Below are 21,971 nucleotides of genomic sequence, written 5' to 3' on the forward strand. Positions count from 1 at the left end.
ATAGCACTCTTCCTCTCACTTTAAACATACACACACTCACACTGTTCACCTTCTCACACACCACACACTGAACGTTACAGATTAAAAAAATTAATTAACTGTAGTCTTCTAGATAAACAATAATTTCTTTATTATTGTTTATCTGTAATTTCTTATTTATCATCATGTTCATCATCATATATATATATATATATATATATATATTTATTGTAGTTACAATACCTATATTCTGGTCCGAATATGTGAAAAAGTATGTTATCCAAAAAATTATAATGGATAACAGACTTTTGACATATTCGAAAATAAATATGATATGGGCGATATTGAAATAGATGAGGACCTTTTTTCCGCATCAATTTCCAGAGAATCTCAATAAATAGATATTGGATCGGTATTCACTTTACCCACGCTTAGTTTGAACACGGTAATCAATTTCATTTATTTATTTGTTAGCTAATAACCTTTTTATTAGCCTGTGGTCATATTAAGATATTAACATCACAGGCGAAGCTGTAGAATATAGCTACTAGCACAGTGGTATATATTTTCAATTACAAAAATCATTTAAAGGGATATCTCAGCCCTAAGGGAGGGATGGATTGTTAGTAATGGGGATGTTAGACTTCATTAATAAGACTTTACACACTGTTCACCTTCTCACACACCACACACTGAACGTTACAGATTAAAAAATTTAATTAACTGTAATCTTATAGTTAAACAATAATTTATTTTTTTTCCCCTTATTTATCATCATGTTTGTTATGTTTGTAGCTTAATATTGTTAGTTCTGCATGTACAAATACAAAGTACTAGTTCTTGTGTGTTGGAAGGAACTGGCTTACAAGGCACAGGTTACCCTAATTTGTAAGCTAGGGCAAAAAACATGTAACTGTGTAACCCTGTATTTGTTAATAAAGTTTATTATTATTATATCAAAAGATATTTTTATACGAATATAACTTAGAATGGTATGCTTTTGGACGGCTCATTTGAAGGAAATAGGATAACGGTTTAACTTTTTTATTCAACTAAGAATGGCAAACAAGCTGACGGCCCACCTGATGGTAAGTGGTAACCGTCGCCTATAGACATGAGCAGTACTATGGACATTTTTTTTATACAACTTAGAATGGCAAACAAGATGACGGCCCACCTGATGGAAAATGGTAACCGTCGCCTATAGACATGAGCAGTACCATGGACATAACAGAGTATACTGTTTCGCCCATGATACCCCCCATGCGTTGTCATTCCATTTTTACATTATTCCGGGCATTTTTCTAATTCTTTCTTTACAAAAACCTTTCATAGATTTTAACAATAATAAAAAACAATGCTGGATTAATAATCCCGTTGCTAAGAATACACCCTATCAGGTATACCTCAGCACCGTTCCTCTTTTATACCAACATGATCATTTGAAACTAGTAAAGATGGGCTAACTGACCTGCTTTTATCTTCATCTACGTACACTGGCCACTGAATACTGATAACCTAATAATATTCCATTATCACGCATTAAAAAAAACAATGCCTATCGTGTAAGTAGGCCTTATTTATCATAAAGCGATGTACCTTATCAATTTAGATATTACACTCGTCTTATGGGACCTAAGACTAAGATTTGGACCATGATTGCTTTATCTTATCACAGGGTACATAGATTGTATGTAATACGTATTTAAAAAACGAACAGAGTTTCGTGTCTTCAGTCTATAATTACACTTCTCCATCCAAAGGTTGCCTGGAAGAGATCGCTCTTAGCGATAAGGCCGCCCATTGTTTTCTCAGTATCTAATTTATTCTTGTAATTGTTTGTATTAATAATAAGTTTCACTATTGTAATCTATTGGAGGAAACGATTTATATTTAAGCTTTGTTTGTTCTCACTTATAGAGGTGGCACTCCCAGCTGAAAAACCTGTAACAGTAGTTTACCATCTCGCTCTACAGAGAAATAATCTCAAAAACTGAGATTATTATGTTATCTAACCTCGGAAAGGAATACAATTTAAACGACGTTACTGTCACTAAATAAATAAATCCTTAGCTATAATCCACAGCGCCATCTATGTATGATCGTTTATAGGAGTTAATAGCTAATAGCTTTATACAATTTTTATATACTATATATTCTATGTTTTAAGTTGAAATATAACTTATCTTTTTACCAAATTTCATTTAAATCAGTTCAGTATTTCTTGCGTGAAATGAAACAAACAATCCGTTATTATCAACTTCCATATATATTATATTAATAAGATTTATAAAACCTGCACTTAAATAAATGTGAGGGGTTTTTTTTTTAATAGATGATAATGGAATGGTAACCCCGCCTGCGCTATCGGTATACACCGGTGGAGCACCAGTGAAGGATGATAGGTGAGGATGAAGTAGGTCAGTTAGCCCATCGTGACGAATTCAACAAGAATTGTTCACGATGGTTTCTAGGGAGAACCACGTGGAGGTCGACCTAATAAAGCATATTGCTAGCAATGAATGTGAGGGGTTAGGGTAAATAACAGAAAAACCAAAAAAAAAATCCAAAATAATTGTAATACAATTAAGTAACATTGTAAAACAATCAGACATAATTCAAACACAGATACATATAATCAACCTATATGAAATAAATCTATACAATTTATATATCTTTTTTTATATTTGGAAATAGCTAATGGCAGTACAAAACGTCAAAGCCAAATAAGGAAAAAAATACCACTTAGTTTAAGAGACCTAAAGTAAGCCATATTATAAACCTCTGTGACTGAAAAATTAATTTCTTACTGACTTTCTGGTAATAAAAACACAACTAACAATCCGCGTGATAGTTACAGACTTGTCCTCAACTATATTGAAAACCAATAAGTCGACAAAGTACCAAATCAACAACAAACGATAACAATAAATGTAATAATTTTTTTTTTTTACTTTATTAAAAATTAAGTAAATAAAGCAGAATCGCTGTTTACATCTATCACTTTATCCCCTTCATCAGCGTCATCATCATCATCTCAGAAGTTATATGTATTTATAGGGGATAAAAATACTTCTTTTAAATTATACAACAGATTTTAATATAATTTTCACGATTATTTACATATTGTTTTACAGGACTTCTATATTTACAAATTGCACCTGTGCAAAGTCAATACAGGTACTAACTTACACATAATAGTATATATGTATGCAAATTAGTAAGTATTAACACTAAAATAGTAACATCATTTTTTTAATCACAACTTTTGTATCTACCTACATATATAGTATCCTAACCAGATCAAATAAAAAAAATATCAATATTATGATAAATATTTTTTTTTTATTATTTTAAATTATAATTTTACTACATTCAAATGCTTCATTCTCATTGTTTATTCCCATCTAGTTCTTGTAGAATACCGACGATAGTATCATACACTTGCTCCCTAGCATCTACGCCCCAGACAAAGTCGAAATGATTGAAACTCGGTCTTTTCACTTCATACATACCAACCAGATTGGGTAATTTGCTAGCTAGATGATAGGTGTCCTTATATCCTGTCACGATGTCTCCCAATCCATAATGGATGTATACAGGCGTGGTGATTTGGGAGAGGTCGTAGGAAGGCGGTACTGGGCGACCGTAACGCTCAATATTCTTGATTGGTAGATGGTTATATCTTCTGAAATCTTTGCTGTTGTAGCATTGGCTGAAGTGTCCGAGCTGGAGCAGTGATGATCCGGCTGGTGCATGTCCGAGGATTAAAGGTGTTAAAGTCTGCAAATAAAATTGTTATATCAATGATACCCATACCCATAGGCGTATTTGAGGTGAGGTCGTGTGGATCCTGCTCATCCCAGAATTGACAAGTGCCCATCCCGGGATCTTGTAACAATTTCCAGTTATACGCAAAAATATACCTGAGGATAGGCATCCCATGCAAAATAATCTTTAATATGTCAAAGAAGATATCAGTCAGTTTACATCTACACTAATACAATAAAGATGAAGAGATTGCTGGTCTGTTTGAACTAGGGGTGGGTATAGCATATATATATATATATATATATATATATATATATATATATATATATATATATATATATATATATATATATATATATATTGTAGTTACAATACCTATATTCTGGTCCGAATATGTGAAAAAGTATGTTATCCAAAAAATTATAATGGATAACAGACTTTTGACATATTCGAAAATAGATATCCGACTGATATGGGCGATATTGTAATGGATGAGGACCTTTTTTCCGCATCAATTTCCAGAGAATCTCAATATATAGATATTGGATCGGTATTCACTTTACCCACGCTTAGTTTGAACACGGTAATCAATTTCATTTATTTATTTGTTAGCTAATAACCTTTTTATTAGCCTGTGGTCATATTAAGATATTAACATCACAGGCGAAGCTGTAGAATATAGCTCCTAGCACAGTGGTATGTATTTTCAATTACAAAAATAATTTGAAGGGATATCTCAGCCCTAAGGGAGGGATAAATTGTTAGTAATGATGATGTTAGACTTCATTAATAAGACTATACTTTAACAGGTTGACCTCCTGGCAGTTCTCTTTGGAAACTATCGTGTTTGGGTTAACTGACCTAACTTTTTGTTATCGTCTCATAATCCACTTTAGCTTTTTTATATTCATTTATAAAAAAAAATCTGAATCCAATTTGTGTTCCTTTTGCCAAACATCTGTGCTTGTTTAAAAAAGGAAGTGGAACTACGAATAGAAGGTATGGAGGTAACAAACTTTAATCTTCAAGAATAGGGTAAGCGGACCTGTATTGAAATTAATATAACATGTGTCTTACTTACAGAATTTATATAAGGCTCATTATCTCCTTTGATTCTAGTGGTACAATAGTCGTGAAACGGGGTGCCTTCCCGGCATAAATGTACAATAATCCATGTTGTAACTTCATTTTTACCTAATACCTCGCCAACTTTCAATACCCCATAAGTAATATCCTGCAAACAAATAGAATACAGTTGCAAAATAGTATTATTAATTTTTTAAAGTCAATTTAAAGAAAAAATATTACACTCTGACAGGTAATTATAATTGTATGCAATTTCAACACGAAGTTGTCGTGGTCTATTAGTATCTGAAAGTCATTTCGATGAATCAATTGATCTCACTTTATCCTCACCTATCAGTATCATGGTAATGTAAATCCACAGTAAATAAAAAAATCTGCTTAACAAATTGCTCATTCCAATTTAATTTAATGTAGCAGTTTTTGTTTATGTTAATCCCAACACACAAAGACAGATTTAAAAAATATATATTTATGATGACTCTATATGTATGTATTTTTTCTTATATATGTATTAAGTATAAACATTGTCATGTTAGGATTTATTATATGGCATTATATAAATATACATTCGTACCTTAACAGGTGCCTCGTATGGTCCCAAATTTCGGAGTAGATCCATCTCATTATATATGAAGAATGCAGCAGGCGCCATAGCTTGAAACGATAGGAACTTCTCGTTGTATTCAGGTCTTAAAGAGTTGAGGACAAGGAAGGCGGTGCAGCCTTGCGAGTGCCCGATGTAATGCAATTTAGATTTGCCAGTCACCTCCAGAACATAGTCAATGAAGGTAGGTAAATCAATATTACCGATCTCGTCCCAACTGAATCTCCAGAAGTCGGCGTTACGCCGATCGTTCGGGCTCATAACAAGATTTTCCCTAGAGTAATAGTTGCCACGGGCGTTTCCCATCCATACATCGTAGCCAGCCTCAGCGAGAATATAAGCTGCAAGCAAAAAACTAATTAATTTTCTATCCATCTCATAACTAGAAGAAAACTTTCAAAGCCCATATTACTGGTTGTTTGAATAGAACTACTTTGTTTAATTCCGCTAACATGTGTGTGACTGCCAACACTCGAAAATTGACTACCACAAAACTAACTAACACTAGGCTCCGAGAAGCAATCTCATAATCTGCCTGGAGATGCCTCGTTTAGAAGTGAAACATGTATCGCAAAAGACGCGTGAATAAAATGGCATTTAGAGATTTATATGAAAGAGAAGGTTGTGGAGCTTCTGATGATAATAATGGTGGTCATTCTTCAAGTGTTGGCAGTCACACACATACTAATGTTAGCGGAATAAAACAAAATAATTCTAATGAAATAACTTAGAGAAGAAAACCCACCGATCTTTCATTACTGAGTGAATCTCCATTATAAACCAATTATATACGAATGTAGCTTTATTATTCTAAAAGTATGAATGAATGAAAAACTCTTTATTTCTCCCTTCAAATAATTATACAGATTATTAATATAAATAATATGCACACAAACAAAATGAATACTGAATTACATAAAGTTAATTATACAACAAAGCAAGATAAAGAGGCAACAATGGGTGGCCTTATCGCTAAATAGCGATCTCTTTTAGGCAAGCCTAGAATAGAGAGGAACGTTTAAAATTGTTTCTGGTGAAGGCGTAACAAAAAAATAATAAGACTAACGGGAGAAAAGAAGAATTCAGAAGAATTAGACACGATTTTCAAGCCGCGTGGAGATCGATCTGATGATGATGAGAGTTAGTTTGGCAAAATTATAGTTAACATATGAAGCAAACGAGCATGCAGTTCATTTGATGGTAAGTAACTATCTTCACTTCGTACGTTTTAGGTTTGACTAATATCATAGTTTATTATTAGGATGATAATCTTTAAAGAATCTCACCTAAAGCTCTCCTAGGTCCCAGAACAACGAACTCAGCTGACGAAGACAAAAGACCGTGCATGATGAAGACAACCGGTTTATTGGGGTCGGGCTGGTTGTTCTTGTCTCTGCCGTGAGGGATTCTATGTAGTTCCAGAACATATTTATCCTTTGTAACCAGTTTGTGTACTTCCACTGGATAGCGGTACTTGGTAATTAGGTCAGGCTGGAAAAGAAATAGGAAATTTTAAATTAATATATGGATATTTTTATTAGTATAGCCGTGTGATCCTGGCGTAGAATGAGCCACTTCTTCCTTTTCAGTGGGTGTCGTAAGAAGCAACTAAGGGAACTTAATGGTCGAGGGATGAGCAGCTGCGTCCCATTTAAAACATTACCAAGACAACTGCGGTTGCCAACCCGCCAGCCAAGCGTGGCAACTACTGGCAAAAACTCCACATGAGGTCTATGTTAAGCAGGAGACAATTAACGGCTGATGTGGTATTGTGGTGGTAGTAAAATTACCAGAGGGAGACTTTGTACAAAAGTCGATTGCTTAGGTACCTCTGTCCCGTTCCTTGTTCCGTGTTCCGTGAAGCAGTTGTGTTTGCATGGCTATGTTTCGGTTTGAAAGGTGGGACATGGCGTGAATTTGCAGGCTACAGAGGAATAACACCTGTGTCCTCAGGAATGGCAACGCATGAGGAGTACCATGGGCGAAATAATATACTCTGTTATGTCCATGGTACTGTTCATGTGTATAGACGACGGTTACCACTTTCTATCAGGTGGGCCGTCAGCTTGATTACCATTCTAAGTTGTATAAAATCCTTTAATCTAATGGATATTATATTCTTACATTATAATCAGTATTAATTTTTTACGACACTTAAAATGACAAATAAACTGACGGTCTACCAGTTGGAAAGTGGTAACCGTCGCCTATAGACATGAACATAGACGTTACAAAATACACTATTATGCCCATGATACTCCTCATGCGTTGCCATTTCTGAAAGCTAAGATGTTATGCCTCTGTACTTTGTAATTTCACTGCCATATCCCACCCTTCAAACCCAAACACAGCCATGCAACCGCAGGTACAGAGCAGAAATACGTGTGAGAAAGAGATACCCATGCTAAGGACTTTTGTACAAAGTCTCTCTCTGGTATCATATCTCTATGTATACATACTATCTACACATGTCAAATAATTTACAACTATCTATTCTAAATAATCGATCTATACACCGGAAATATTAACATATTTATAAATATTTATATACGCATACATTTGTTTCATTGTGTTATTATCTAAATCCTCATTTGTTATTTATATTAATACATATAATTGATAAGTACGTCAATTCCACACATTCAAGGTTTCAAATGTACGTTGTATTCATAGGGTCCAATTGGGCATTTTATCTGTAAGATCCCAGTATAGAATGGGCCATCTCTTCTTTTCCCATAGGTATCGTAAAAGGCGAGGGATGGGCAGCAGCGTCTCTCTTAATACATAACTAAAGTCTAACTTCGGGTGCTAATCTGCCTGCGAAGCGTGGAAACTGTTAGCAAAACCCTTCAATCTATGGAAGAGGCCCTTATACAGAAGTAGACAGATAACGGTTTATATGATAGATACAATACGAACTTCACGATATCGTACGATTTTACCGTCACGATACAATATATGCAAGATAAATAAAAGTTTATAACAATAAATGATAGCGTCAACATTAAATACAATAGAAATCCACGATCTAATCGAATCTACGATTTCGTGGAGTCGAATTTTATTGTATAACTATACACTGCTTAACGTAGGTGTTGCCAGTGGCTGTCACGCTTGGCAAGCAGGTTAGGGGTTTTTTTTAATGGGTGAAAATGGTATGGTAACCCCGCCTGCGCTAACGGGATACGCTGGTGGAGCACCAGCGAAGGGTGATAAATGAGAATGAAAACAGATCAGTTAGCCCATCATGATGAATTCATCAGGAATTAACCATGATAGTTTCCGGGGAGAACCTCGAGGAGGTCGACCTGGTTGGGTATATTGCTAGCAATGGGATTCTCAGTCTCCATTACTAACAATCCCTTTCCCCCCGGCAGATTAGGGGTTAGGCTTTTAGCGATGTTTTAAGAGGAACGCTGTTGCCCATCTCTCGAGTTCCCTTAGTCTTCTTTTACGACATCCACGAGATAGGTAGTAATAAGTCCCATAGTCCTATGATGAGATGCCACATGCCACATTACTATGTAACGTCAGTCTATAGCCCTGTCTTGGTACTTATAAACATCCACTTTATTAATGTATATCTCAGAATCTTCATAAAATTTCTGTGTTAAATATTTTATATAAAATATTTTTGAATACGTCTTCTCTTCTTTAAATCGCTGCATGAAGGTGTTCCTTTCTTCGTGCAGCGATTTCTTCAAGAGAGAATTCACTTTATTTATTCGAAGTGTTTAATCCCTAGTTACCTCAATACAGTAGTTATATGCCACTAACAAATAACTCATATTTGTTATCGTTTAACCAAAGTCAAAATATTGCCCTACCGAATATTATATTTTGTTATGTATATACAATAACAAAAGATGTCCTACTACATTGTAATTCCTAATTGTCATTTTATATTTTCAATCGACTTCAAAAAAAAGTTCTCACTTTGGTTTTATTTTTTAACATCGGAGGACACCTCATAACTCCATCATTTGTAAATTGATTTAGAAAATTCTTGTTTATCTGAAAGGATATACTTACAGATCGGTCTCGCAGAAATTTTACCAAAATCGGTTTAGTATTTCAGTTTTGAAATAAAAATAACCGATTTCTTTACAATTGACTTCTCATTTTTGTGGAACATGATCTTAAATTGTATATATATAAGGTGCAATATAAAGTTAAAAATGAAGGTATAAAGTACATTATTTACTAGAATATAAACAAAATCTTCTATTGAATTTACTCTTTCCTTTATTACCAGAGGGAGACTTTGTACAAAAGTCGTTTGCTTGGACACCTCTGTGTCATAGCTTAGAATTTACAAGGTACGGAGGAATGACACCTTAGTCCTTAGAAATGGCAACGCATGTCCATGGTACTACTCATGTCTATAGGCGACGGCTGCCACTTTCCATCAGGTGGGCCGTCAGCTTGTTTTCCATTCTAAATTGCATAAAGAAATACAAATATTAGCTTCAGAATAAGATCAACTTTCTCTCTACATCTTCATCTTTCTTTCTCTTATATATTTATTTATATATATATATAACTATGTATGTATCTATTTTTATATTATAATGCGTCATTTATCCTATCTTTAACCTTATCTTTGTCTTCTAATGTCCTCTATCCAAAGGTTGTCTGGTATTGCTTAGCGATAAACCGCCTATCGTATCATTCTGTATACCTAAATTATTTTTACCTTTTTATTGAGTTGCGAAGCGCAACAGTGCAAATATTATAAAAAAATAAGACGTAAGACAATTCATTTCAAGGCCATGATTCTAATGATAAAAAATGGTGACTTTTATAGTCATAGAAGAATTTTTTTTTTCAAAATATAGTTTTAATATTGTGTTTTTTTAATGGTTCTAGGTCGTGTAAATAACTGTGCGTTCTGTCCTTGCTATAGGAGACCGGCTACAGGTCAACTCGAATTAAAGGAGATAGCGTCAAAAATGAAAATAGAACGAAGAAAATGGTCAAAAGAGAGTCTTAACATTGTCTATTAAGTTTATTATGGACAATTCACCACGAAAAATAATATTTATAATAATATAAACGTGGATAGATGTAAAAGAAGGAAACAACCGAAAAAATGGATAGATATAAGAAGGATGATATGGTTCAAGGTGAAGTGAGTCCAGATTTGGTAACTGATAAAAATCTGTGGAGGGGAAAGGAAATGCTTGATCACTTTTCATCTACCTTTAAGTTTATAGATACTTTGGATAGGAGGAGAGAGATTGTTAATAATGGGAGCTTTAATTCCCCTTGCTAGCAATATACTCTGTCAGGTCAAATTTCATCGCAGTTCTTCCTGGAAACCACTGTGATTAATTCTTGTTGAATCCATTGCAATGGATTACCTAACCAGGTTTCATTCTTACCTATGGCACTCATTGGAGCTTCGTCAGCTTATAGGTAACGATAGCGCAGGCGGGGTTACCGTTCCATTATCATTCTCTAAGACCGTAACTTGGGGGGAAAGGGATTGTTAGTAATGGAAACTGAGAATTCCATTGCTAGCAATATACCCAACCAGGTCGACCTCCTCGCGGAACCTCGCGGTTTCCCCTGGAAACTATCATGATTTATTCCTGATGAATTCATCATGATGGGCTAACTGGCCTGTTTTCATTCTCATCTATCACCCTTCACAGGTGCTCCGCCAGCGTATACCGTTAGCGCAGGCGGGGTTACCATACCATTTTCACCCATCAAAAAAAAGACCGTAACTTTGGATATTTACATTTCCCTTTCAATATCAGACTATTAGACGAGATAAGATTTTTCATCCATATGCCATAGATATGCCAAGGGGTAAAACTCTCTCTCTATTTATTTTTTTCCAGCCACATATAATCTATATATATTTTTTATACAACTAAGAATGGCAAACAAGCTGCCGGTCCTCCTGATGGAAAGTGATAACCGTCGCCTATAGACATGAGCAGTACCATGGACATGACAGAGTATACTGTTTCGCCCATGATACCACCCCATGCGTTGCCATTCCTGAGGACTCAGGAGTTATTCCTCTGCATTCTGTAAATTCACTACCATATCCCACCCTTCAAACTGAAGCACAGCTATGAAAACACAACTGCTTTACGGTTGAAACACGAATGGGACAGAGGTATCCAAGCAATCGACTTTTGTACAAAGTCTCCCTCTAGTAAAATATTAATTTAAGGCAAATATAAATAGTCATATTCATGGATCCGCAAGCTCCATCTTTAAACCACATTATCACTTCCCATCAGTATCGCGATCAGTCGCGGGTTTTTAAAAGTGAAAAATAAATTGCACCAAAAAAAATGAGACAATACAGAGAGTATACAGGAAACATGTGATAATAAACAGACATACAGACAAAAATTATAAAAATCAATATTTTGAGTTCTATTGCTTTCATAAAGTCCCCCTATAATAGATTTTCTTATATATCTTCCATATATAGACAGTGATTTTATTATATATATTATATATATATAATAAAATCACTGTCTATATATGGAAGATATATACATATACATATATATATATATACATATATATATATATATATATATATATATATATATGTATATAGAATAGTTTTACTGAACTAGGCGTTATCTCACGGAAGTCCATATTACTGGTTGTCCGATTAGAATTATTTAGTTTAATTCCGCTATCGTTTCGTTTCCTAGAATAGATTGAGCCTGTACTGTAGGAAACAGGATTCGCACTGTCATGTTTTATTTTATCTTCAACCGTTAGAGTCAATTATTTTCTTTTAAAGGTGCACCATTTGTAGATATTTCCAGTTGTTCAGATATTTAATATTACCCGAGGGAGACTTTGTATAAAAGTCGATTGCTTGAGTACCTCTGTTCCATTCGTGTTTCAACTGTGAAGCAGTTGTGTTTGCATGGCTGTGTTTCGGTTTATGGTTTGAAGGGTGGGATATGGCGTGAATTTACTGGGTATAGAGGAATAACACCTGAGTCCCCAGGAATGGCAACGCATGGGGGGTACCACTTTACATCAGGTGGGCCGTCAGCTTGTGTGCCATTCAAAGTTGTATAAAAAAATATACCTACTATTGTTTTGCTATTCAACCTTTTAGTTTTTGACATTCCAAGTTCTAAAAGCAAATAAAATAATTATAATATAAATATATAAAAAAAAAATAGTTCTGAAATATGGGGCTATGCGCTAAAGTAAGATTAAATAGATTAATAACACATATCGTAAACGTCTTTATTTGTGAGAGACTATGTACACTGATCTCCATAAATGGCCTGACGTAAGTCGGTGGCATGTATTTATGTATCAATCTTTGAACGGACTTGGGTTGAAATTTTCAGAGCAGGATTAATAGCTATCACGAAGCAGTCTGCGTTAACGTAGAACCTATACAGTGATAGGGATCGAAGGTAGAGGCAATTCCAAATGTCCTCATTTAAAAAATAACTCATTTAGGATTGTCTGCCATGTGGTCCTGACATAGAATAAGCTAACATGCTCTTGGGAATCGCAGTGATGAATTCACTGTGATTTCCAAGCAATTGTTGTTTTCTTTGTTGGTTACGTGGTTATCACAGAATGCTGTGCTAACCATGGTGCTGTAAATATAAATATACGTCAGTTACTACTTTCTATCAAGTGGACCGTCAGCTTGAATGCAATTCTACGTATTATAAAAAAAATATAGAATAAAAACAGCACAAAAATGACCAAGACTTACGACATCGAGAAGTGCATCTTCAATCACGTCGGTCGAGTATCTGCCTCCGTATTTTTGGAAGTACTTCTCCGCGAAGTCGGCATTGGGCGACCGCCGCGCTACTGCCGCTGTCACCAGCACCGCAAAGATTAGAAACTTGAACATTTTGCCCTCGCCTACCACTGCCACAGCCACCACTGACCACAACAAACACATGTAACTCGCTTTTCAATAATTCATTATCAAGATTATCTTGATAGTTGTTTTTAGAAACGACCAATCAATCATGTTAATTACAAAGATAAATTCTACTTAAACATTTGGTTGGTTTGAAAATAAATAAATAAATAAAAAGTACACACATGAAATCATTAAAAAAATTTAATGTTCACAATATGAACTCATTACAATCATCTTTTATATTTGATTTATTTGTTTATATATTATTTACATTTTATATATTTATCTATATTAGCCAGTATTTTTCAATATTTTACATGGCGCGACTACATTTACGACCCTCTACTAGGGTGGGTCAAAAAAACACTTTTTTTGCATTATGTATTCTAATAGCCATAATATGTTGTCATTTGGGATTAGTATGACGTATATAAAATATAATTGAAATCGGTATAGTATAACTGCCTCCGGATTAGGTTCAAAGTTTCGGTATTTTCAATGAATTGAAACTGATTTATCAAAGTAACCTGAATAATAAATGTACACCATTTATACTTTGATAAATGCTTATGTTTACGTACAACGTCTATTATTACAAACGGCACCAAAAACGTACACACAACGATTGTGGGTACGAGTATAAATATTTTATTAAACTAACAACCGCAAAGAGTATAATTTAGTCGTATAGTTGCGCTGCATTTTGTTAGAACAAAGGTGTGTTACTGTGATTTTTTAAAATGAATCGTACTTGAAATGCTAGAAGCTTTTATAATGTTCATAATATTCGGTGATACAAGTGACTTGAAAGATAATATGGTTCCGACTTATGAAGAAGTAATGAAGTGCTATGAGTGACGAGATTTGAATTTTTTTTTTATACAACTTAGAATGACAAACAAGCTGACGGCCCACCTGATGGAAAATGTTAACCGTTAAAGTATACTGTTTTGCCCGTGATACTCCCATGCGATGCCATTCCTGAGAACTCAGGTGTTATTCCTCTATACCCTGTAAATTCACGCCATATCCAAAAATACAAAAAAGAATCAAATTTTCAAGAATTTACAAATATTGTCACCGTAAAAATAGAAAACATATGGCAGAAAGGGTTTAAGGGTGCAACAAATGCTTAAAACTAAACCTCAAATTAAAAAATATTTTAAAAAATCATCCTAAAATAATTAAAAAGCGTTTAGAAGACTTTCTCGCACCCAGCAAAGTTTTATTTGATATTTCTTCTTGCAAATGCTTAGATTTTACCACCTGTACTTACCCTAAAGAAAATAAATTTCCTCATAGTATTTCTATGATAATAGGAAACACAAATGTTTGCGTGCAACAACAAGGAAAAACAAAAAAACGTATAAAAAAAAACCAAAGAGGAAATGTCAAAAAAAAAAACTCGCACACAAACGAGTACCGAAGCCGAAACTAACACTACTCCTATAATCAATAGTTCACCATCTTCTGTGTGTAATACATTCAGCGAAAGCGAAGATTTTCAACCCACAAAATTAAGAAACCCGAAAATAGAATTTTCTGTTTCTATGAACTTTATTACATTGTACCAAACCTGCGATCGGTACGGAGTATCAGATAGAGCAGCTGTAGCTATAGCCTGCGTTATTCTACATGAAACCAACAAGCCTATCCGGTAATACAACGCAACAGTTACTGGAAATCTACTGCTAGCAATGTTATCAGACCCTGAAAATCATATAAGAGAATTGGCTCTGCGTCGTATTCTGAAATCACGCGGTGAATAATCTCAAGAATTGAGGCTATTTCAGGTTCCAGATGTAAACATGGACGCAAAAGTTTATAATGATCTCATTGACTGGCAGAATCATGTTACAGAATCACCTTTCCTGAAGCAAATCTCTAGCGACGTACTGAATTCTCTCATTGCTTGAGAAGAGGACAACAAAATAGAGTTTTTGTGCGTTTTACCTTGTCACACTCAAGCCGTGGAGAGGTCAGTGAAAATTGTAACTGAAGCTTCAGAAAGGTTGCGTATCAAATCAGCCAGTAAGGGTTTCATCAAAGCCAAGATTGAGTCTCGTAAACTTATGCTAAAATTTGATTGTAGAAAAGATTTTTATGTAGAGTAAAATACTTCATAACTAAAAAAACTTATTTTAATAGTTATAACTTTACAATTAATTAAAATATAATATTCTAATATAAAGTTATATTAATTACATTTATCCTACAACAAAACAATAATCAGTAAAAAAAATTAAGAAACATGATTTTTATTTAATTTTTCGAAATTTCAAGGTCAATCCGGAGGCAATAGTTAATGTACTATATACTGCAGCGGCCAGCAACTGAGGCATTGACGGACGAACGTCTAAATGTGGGCTGAGGCGTAGCCGAGGCACGCATACGTGAGTCCATCAATGCCTAGTTGTGGCCAAGGCTTGTATAGTACTTTTCTCAAACAATGTTCGGAAATCAAAAACACAATTTTACTTTTTAAGTTCAATGACGAATAACGAACAATAATAATTTTTCACGCGTAATGTTTGTAATGTTCATAATGTTCCTTTGTTTTTTTTTTTCAATAAACAGCTTTCTATTTACAAGTCAGTTCCAACTTAGAAAATTTAAATAAAACCTTTTATTAGTTACCTCCTTGGTAGCCATGTTTCGAAGTAAAAGGTCATTCCATTTTTAAATTACAGGACAGATATGAGTTTATATAGTAATTTATCTGGCCGCAAAACACGACAGATATGGATTTTCATACAACTTTTGCCGGCCGCTGCCCGCATGTATCTGGCCAGTACGGCAATTTTGATTTATCTCTAAGAAGATTGTCAAAATAATGCTCACATTTCCAAGCATGTTTGAGAAAAAGATATTATCCGATTGTCTTAAAATTTTCTGAGTTAGTTCTTATAATAGTAAGACACATTTTTATTGCTATTACAAGTAAAAAAAAAACTTTTTTTTTTCTCCATACTGAGAGAAAAAAAGAGCTTGTACGTATTTAGTTAAGTATCTGTTAATAAATTTTTAGTCCCCAAAATACAGGTCTGGCCTAGTTTAGGCACTGATGGTAATGCAGAGTTTTTCTCTCTCTATCTAATAGTTTTTGACATATATGTAAATGTTCAAATGTTCAATTTCATTCAACACTTTTACCACTGTGAACAACTGAAACTTGTCGGGTTGTCAGCGGGTGTCAGTTCTCTTTAGTCTAACTTGAATCGTATCTGTTAACGAGATCGATGTAAAATTGGAGCAATGATTTGAACGTTTAATATGTAATATTATTAATTAATTGATGAAATGTTCTTGCAAAAATAATCTTATTATTTGTTATTTAATAAATGTACATAATTTGTACTTAAAACAAACATCGATTGCATTGCGATTGCATTTTTATTAGCCTACCTACATATTTTTCATACAACTTAGAATGACAAACAAGCTGACGGCCCACATGATGGAAAGTTGTAACCATCGCCTATAGACATGAGCAGTACCATGGACATAACAGAGTATACTGTTTCGTCCATGATACTTCTCATGCGTCGCCATTCCTGTATTTGCACATTCTGTATAAATACTCCTTGTGTACATCTCTATTGTGCGCAATAAAGAGTTTATTCTTATTCCTGAGTACTCAGATATTATTCCTCTGTATCCTGTAAATTCACTCTCATATCCTTGTAAATCTACTGCCAATCCGCCTACCTACTGAAATCTAAGAAGATTCGGTATCTGATGTCCTTTCGTTTTTTTTTTTTATTTGATAACAAATAAGACGTCCTGTCTGTCTGCAAATAATCCGATAATATTGATAATGCATTAAATTAATCACACGGTTTTAAATTTAAATTAAATATCTAACTAGGAAATAATGCATAGTAACCTATGAGGTTACGTGTCTAATTTTTATTACAAAACCAGCTCATTGTATCAAGAACAAGTATTTATAAATCCCTACTTACCGTGTTGTTCCAGCGTAAAATAAGCCACCCCTTCCTTTCTCGTGGGTGTCGTAAAAGACGAGTAAGGGAGGGCGAGGGATAGACAGCAACGTGCTTCTTAAGACTCCAACACTAAACTACGGTTGCCAATCTGCTTGCCAAGCGAGGTAACTCACCAAGGGGGAGGCTTATGTTTATTAATGGTAAGTTAAAGGCTGATATGATGATAAATCTCTAGTACCATTATGTGGGCTTTTTTTTGATGGGTGAAAATGGTATGGTAACCCCGCCTGCGCTAACGGGATACGCTGGCGGAGCACCAGTGAAGGGTGAAAGATGAGAATGAAAACAGGCCAGTTAGCCCATCATAATGAATTCATCAGGAATTAACCATGATAGTTTCCAGGGAGAACCGCGAGGAGGTCGACCTGGTTGGGTATATTGCTAGCAATGGGATTCTCAGTCTCCATTGCTAACAATCCCTTTCCATATGGGAGGAAAGGGATTGTTAATAAATATGATTTCGATATGATATCGATCTTGCGGAATCTATTTTTTTCTGATGGTAAAAATATATTTGAGTGTAGTAAAAAAAAGTTATCTATCGTTGGTTGGATTGGTAACGGCAGTCAGGCTTTGCAGGTATTTTAAGAGGGATGCTGCTGCCCATCCCTCGCCCTCTCTTAGTCGCCTCTCACGACACTCACAGGAAAAGAAGGGGTGGCCTATTCTTTGCCGGGACCATATGGGATATTGAATACAATTATTCAGCAAAAATTTGCATTAATATTAGTATAACTATTCAAAAACTCCTCACATGAATGGGTGTGCGATATCCATACAAAAGTAGTAGCAGTGTATGACAGGATGTGATTATTTTACGTATAATATACGATAATATAATATGTAAGAGATAACAGAGTCAATCAATTCAATCATACGTAGATAATTGTACAAACAAATCGTTTTATAATCTTCTATGATTGATTATTAATCGATGGTACATAGTAAAGATAACATGTGAAAAAAATAGTACAATAATAGAAAATAAATAATAAAGCGATCAACACATAGAGTGGTTTTTTTTATGCACCTTAGAATGGCAAACAAGCTGACGGCCCACCTGGTGGAAAGCGGTAACCGTCGCCTATAGACATGAGCAGTGCCATGGACATAACAGAGTATACTGTTTCGCCCATGATACCCCCCATGCGTTGCCATTCCTGAGGACTCAGGTGTAAATTCACGCCATATCCCACTCTTTAAACCGAAACGCAGCCATGCAACCACAACTGCTTTACATTTTGGATTTCAACTAAATATTACTCACTTTAACATACTTAATGTTAAGCTTATAATGTTTTTGACCATTCTGAACCGATTTTTATATACATATGTACGTACATATTTGTCACGCCTGTCTCCCATTAAGGTAGGCAGAAACAATGGAACTAAAATCGATTATTAATCAGATTATAAGAACAGCAGGTGTTTAATCTAATAATTTTGTTTTTATTTCTGTTTTTATAATGCGCGATAGTCAAATGATTGAGATAGTAGGATATGATATGAATATAAATAATTATAAAATACAGAAAATATTAAATAACTATATAATACTAATAACAATTACGATATGAATAGATACACACCGATACTTAAATAATGAATAATAAATAATAAGAAAATACGTACCTATCGTGATACAATTTCAATGACTGGATAATATTGTAACAGATCCTTAAACTATTCGTATTTCTAAAGTAAAAAAAGTGTTGTCCTACCCTCTCCTACTTGCTGTGCCCAACAGGGTCCATAATTGAAATGTTATCTACAAATTATATTATGGAATGCAATAAGAAATAAATAAAAAATAAATAAATATCTTATTTATAATACTTGTAATCTTAATTGTTTGTATAATAGTGCCAACACCGTAGGGTGAGGACCTGGTGATCTGTAACACAGGTTTATCCTACTTCAGACACCAATTCTTCACAATACATTAAATTGTGTAACCTAGAAAAATAAATCTCTTGTAATAAATTATATTTATCAGAGGGAGATGTTGTACAAAAGTTGTTTGTTTCGGCACCTCTGTCTCATTAGTTTTTTTCCCGTGATGCAGTTGTGTTTCGATATGAAGGGTGGAATATGGCACTGAATTTACAGAGTACAGAGGAATAACACTTGAGTCATCAGGAATGGCAACGCATGGGGGGTATCAATGGCGAAACAGTATACTCTGTTATGTCCATGGCACTTACTGCTCATGTCTATAGGCGACGATTACCACTCTCCATAAGGTCCATAAGGTCGTCAGCTTTCGTGTCATTCTAAGTTGCATAAACAAATTGAGTATAGTCTATTAGTTTCACTAGGTACTACTGGTATTCTGAAGAAAATAAACTACTTATTATTGCTAATCTTTACTAATATTATAAATATAAAGTGAGTCTGGTTCTTTGTTTCTCTTGGCGCCTTATCGGCTCAACCAATCGTCATAAAATTTTGAATACACGTATTATTTGGGATAAAAAAAGATAAAGGCGTTATCGGTGTCCTTTTTTGTAAATCTGTCCGATTCTAGAATAAGAGCATACGGGTATGTGACCCCGGCTTCCCGAGCCACTGCAGTGTCCCAGTCCTTTCCGCAACTGCACTGTCCGCCCCTTACCTTTCCCACATACATCCCTTATTCCTCTCATTCACCATTTTCCTTTACGCATTTCTAACGTTCTCTGCCTTTTTTCCTCAATCCTTTCCTCCATACCGTAGTTAGAGGAAACCACCAACAAATGCATTCTCAAGGAGGGTTGAGGTCAGCCAGGCGGCCGGTCGTAAAACTATAACCCAAATGATTTTGTAATATGGATAAAAACATATTACGCCGACCACAAATAATAATTGGAATAAGGGTAGGAAGATGATGATGAAATAAGGATAAAGGCTAATACTATTCCTGTGATGCGGACGAAGTCGTAGGTAACAACTAACACTAACTGACGCTTGATACACATACAGTAATACCTACAAATATAACAACATTTTTATTTAATTTGAACGTTGCTATACGAGGTTTGTCCGGAAAGTACGTATAAAAGTTTTTTAAAAATTTTATTTTACAATTATTCAGGTAAATCAATTTTATCCCCTTCAAAGTACTCCCCCTGTGACATAATGCACTTGTGCCAACGCCGTTTCCACTGTGAGAAGGCTAGTTGAAAGTCCTCTGGTTGTAGGTTTCTCAGCTGCCCCGTCGTAGCTTTTTTTATCTCATTTATGTCCCCCAAATGCCGCCCCCGAAGTACCAATTTGGTTTTTGGGAACAAGAAGAAGTCACACGGGGCCAAATCCGGCGAATAAGGGGGGTGTTCGGTCACCGTAATGGAATTTTTACTCAAAAACTCACGGACAACAAGAGAGGTGTGGGCAGGGGCATTGTCGTGGTGAAGAATCCAACGCCCCTCTCGCGCCAATTCTGGACGAACTCGTGCCACACGAGCTTTGAGGCGTCTGAGCACATCGACGTAGAATTTTCCATCAACTGTCTGGCCTGGAGGGACGAATTCTTGATGGACAATCCCCCGAACATCGAAAAAAACAATCAACATTGTCTTGACATTTGAGCGGGATTTTCTTGATTTTTTTGTTCGTGGTTCCCCGGATGTCTTCCACTCTTTGCTTTCACAGCCATTCTTGCCGAGTTTCGAGAGAAACTTGATTACGACGCGCTGCTCTTCAACGGAAGCGGGCTCCATGCCGACGGGGTTTCGTTAAGAGGTAACTTCACAGATGGCGTGACAAGCCAGTTCGCACCGCACGGCGGTCAGACCAGAACTGAAGCATTGTTAGGGACATAAGGAAGGGGTCCTGCGCTTACCTGGCCTCCCCACTCCTCTTTCTCGCATTCCAGAACACTTTTATACGAACTTTCCGGACAGACCTCGTATAAAATCCGCGGAGTCTTTGGGAAGGGATCGTTGCTAATGGAGTCTCATTTCTCCATTACTAGCAATACACCCTATCAGGTATACACCTTCACGCGGTTCCCCTGATAACTGGCATGTTTACGAGTAATTCTAGTTGAATTCGTCATGACGGGCTAACGGACCAGCTTTTATTGTTACCTATCCCTCACTGGTGCCCCGTCAGCTTGTATCGATAGTGGAAGTGAGGTTACCTTTTCATTATCACTTATAGAAAAAAAACCCGCAGGGTCTTTAAACACGGCGGCTTTGGGACGACGCCTGGTTAAGCGTCATCGTGCCATCATTATGAAAGCGCCAGATAATTTTCTCTTTCATGGTACTGTATAAGTTGCTTGATTATCTAAATAAATTATTTTCTTTCTTCTTTCTTTATGTACTTGCAATTTTATTATATGTATGAATAAATAATCTATTCTGTTGAAATACATAAATGATTGTAAATAAAACACCCGTGTAATCCCGGCATAGAATAGGCCACCCCTTCCTTTTGTTGGTATTGTAAGAGGCCACTAAGGGAAAGCGAGAGACGGGCCGCAGTGTCTCTCTTAAAACATCTCCAAAGTCAACTACAGTTAACTAGTAACTATGGTTGCCAATCCGCCTGCCAAACGTGGCAACTACTGGCAAAACCTTTCAAGGTGGAGACTTATGTTCAGCGATGGACAGTTAAAGGCTGATATGATGATTATGTAAATAAAAAATATACA

At 35.3% G+C, this 21,971-nt stretch overlaps 1 protein-coding gene across 1 annotated transcript; it reads right to left on the minus strand.

The window, feature by feature from the left end:
- Positions 1-2,538: 2,538 nt before the first annotated feature.
- Positions 2,539-13,352, minus strand: LOC113509563 (lipase 3-like). The gene is made up of 5 exons (XM_052903473.1): positions 13,170-13,352; positions 6,727-6,931; positions 5,411-5,781; positions 4,832-4,984; positions 2,539-3,762 (listed from the first exon to the last, which is right to left on the minus strand). Exons 1-5 carry the CDS (start codon positions 13,311-13,313, stop codon positions 3,370-3,372), a joined length of 1,266 nt encoding a protein of 421 aa, XP_052759433.1. The 5' UTR covers positions 13,314-13,352; the 3' UTR covers positions 2,539-3,369.
- Positions 13,353-21,971: the final 8,619 nt, after the last annotated feature.

This window comes from Galleria mellonella, unplaced genomic scaffold (genome assembly GCF_026898425.1).
Source record: "Galleria mellonella isolate WM207_F2 unplaced genomic scaffold, CSIRO_AGI_GalMel_v1 utg139, whole genome shotgun sequence".
Taxonomy (NCBI): domain Eukaryota; kingdom Metazoa; phylum Arthropoda; class Insecta; order Lepidoptera; family Pyralidae; genus Galleria; species Galleria mellonella.

Excerpts from the sequence above, each read along its gene's own strand:
- LOC113509563 (XM_052903473.1), bottom strand. The coding sequence starts at position 13,313 with ATGTTCAAGTTTCTAATCTTTGCGGTGCTGGTGACAGCGGCAGTAGCG. Across the intron at positions 5,782-6,726 it reads GGGACCTAGGAGAGCTTTAG|CTTATATTCTCGCTGAGGCT; the intron begins GTGAGATTCTTT and ends TTTTGCTTGCAG. Across the intron at positions 3,763-4,831 it reads ATGAGCCTTATATAAATTCT|ACTTTAACACCTTTAATCCT; the intron begins GTAAGTAAGACA and ends TTTTATTTGCAG.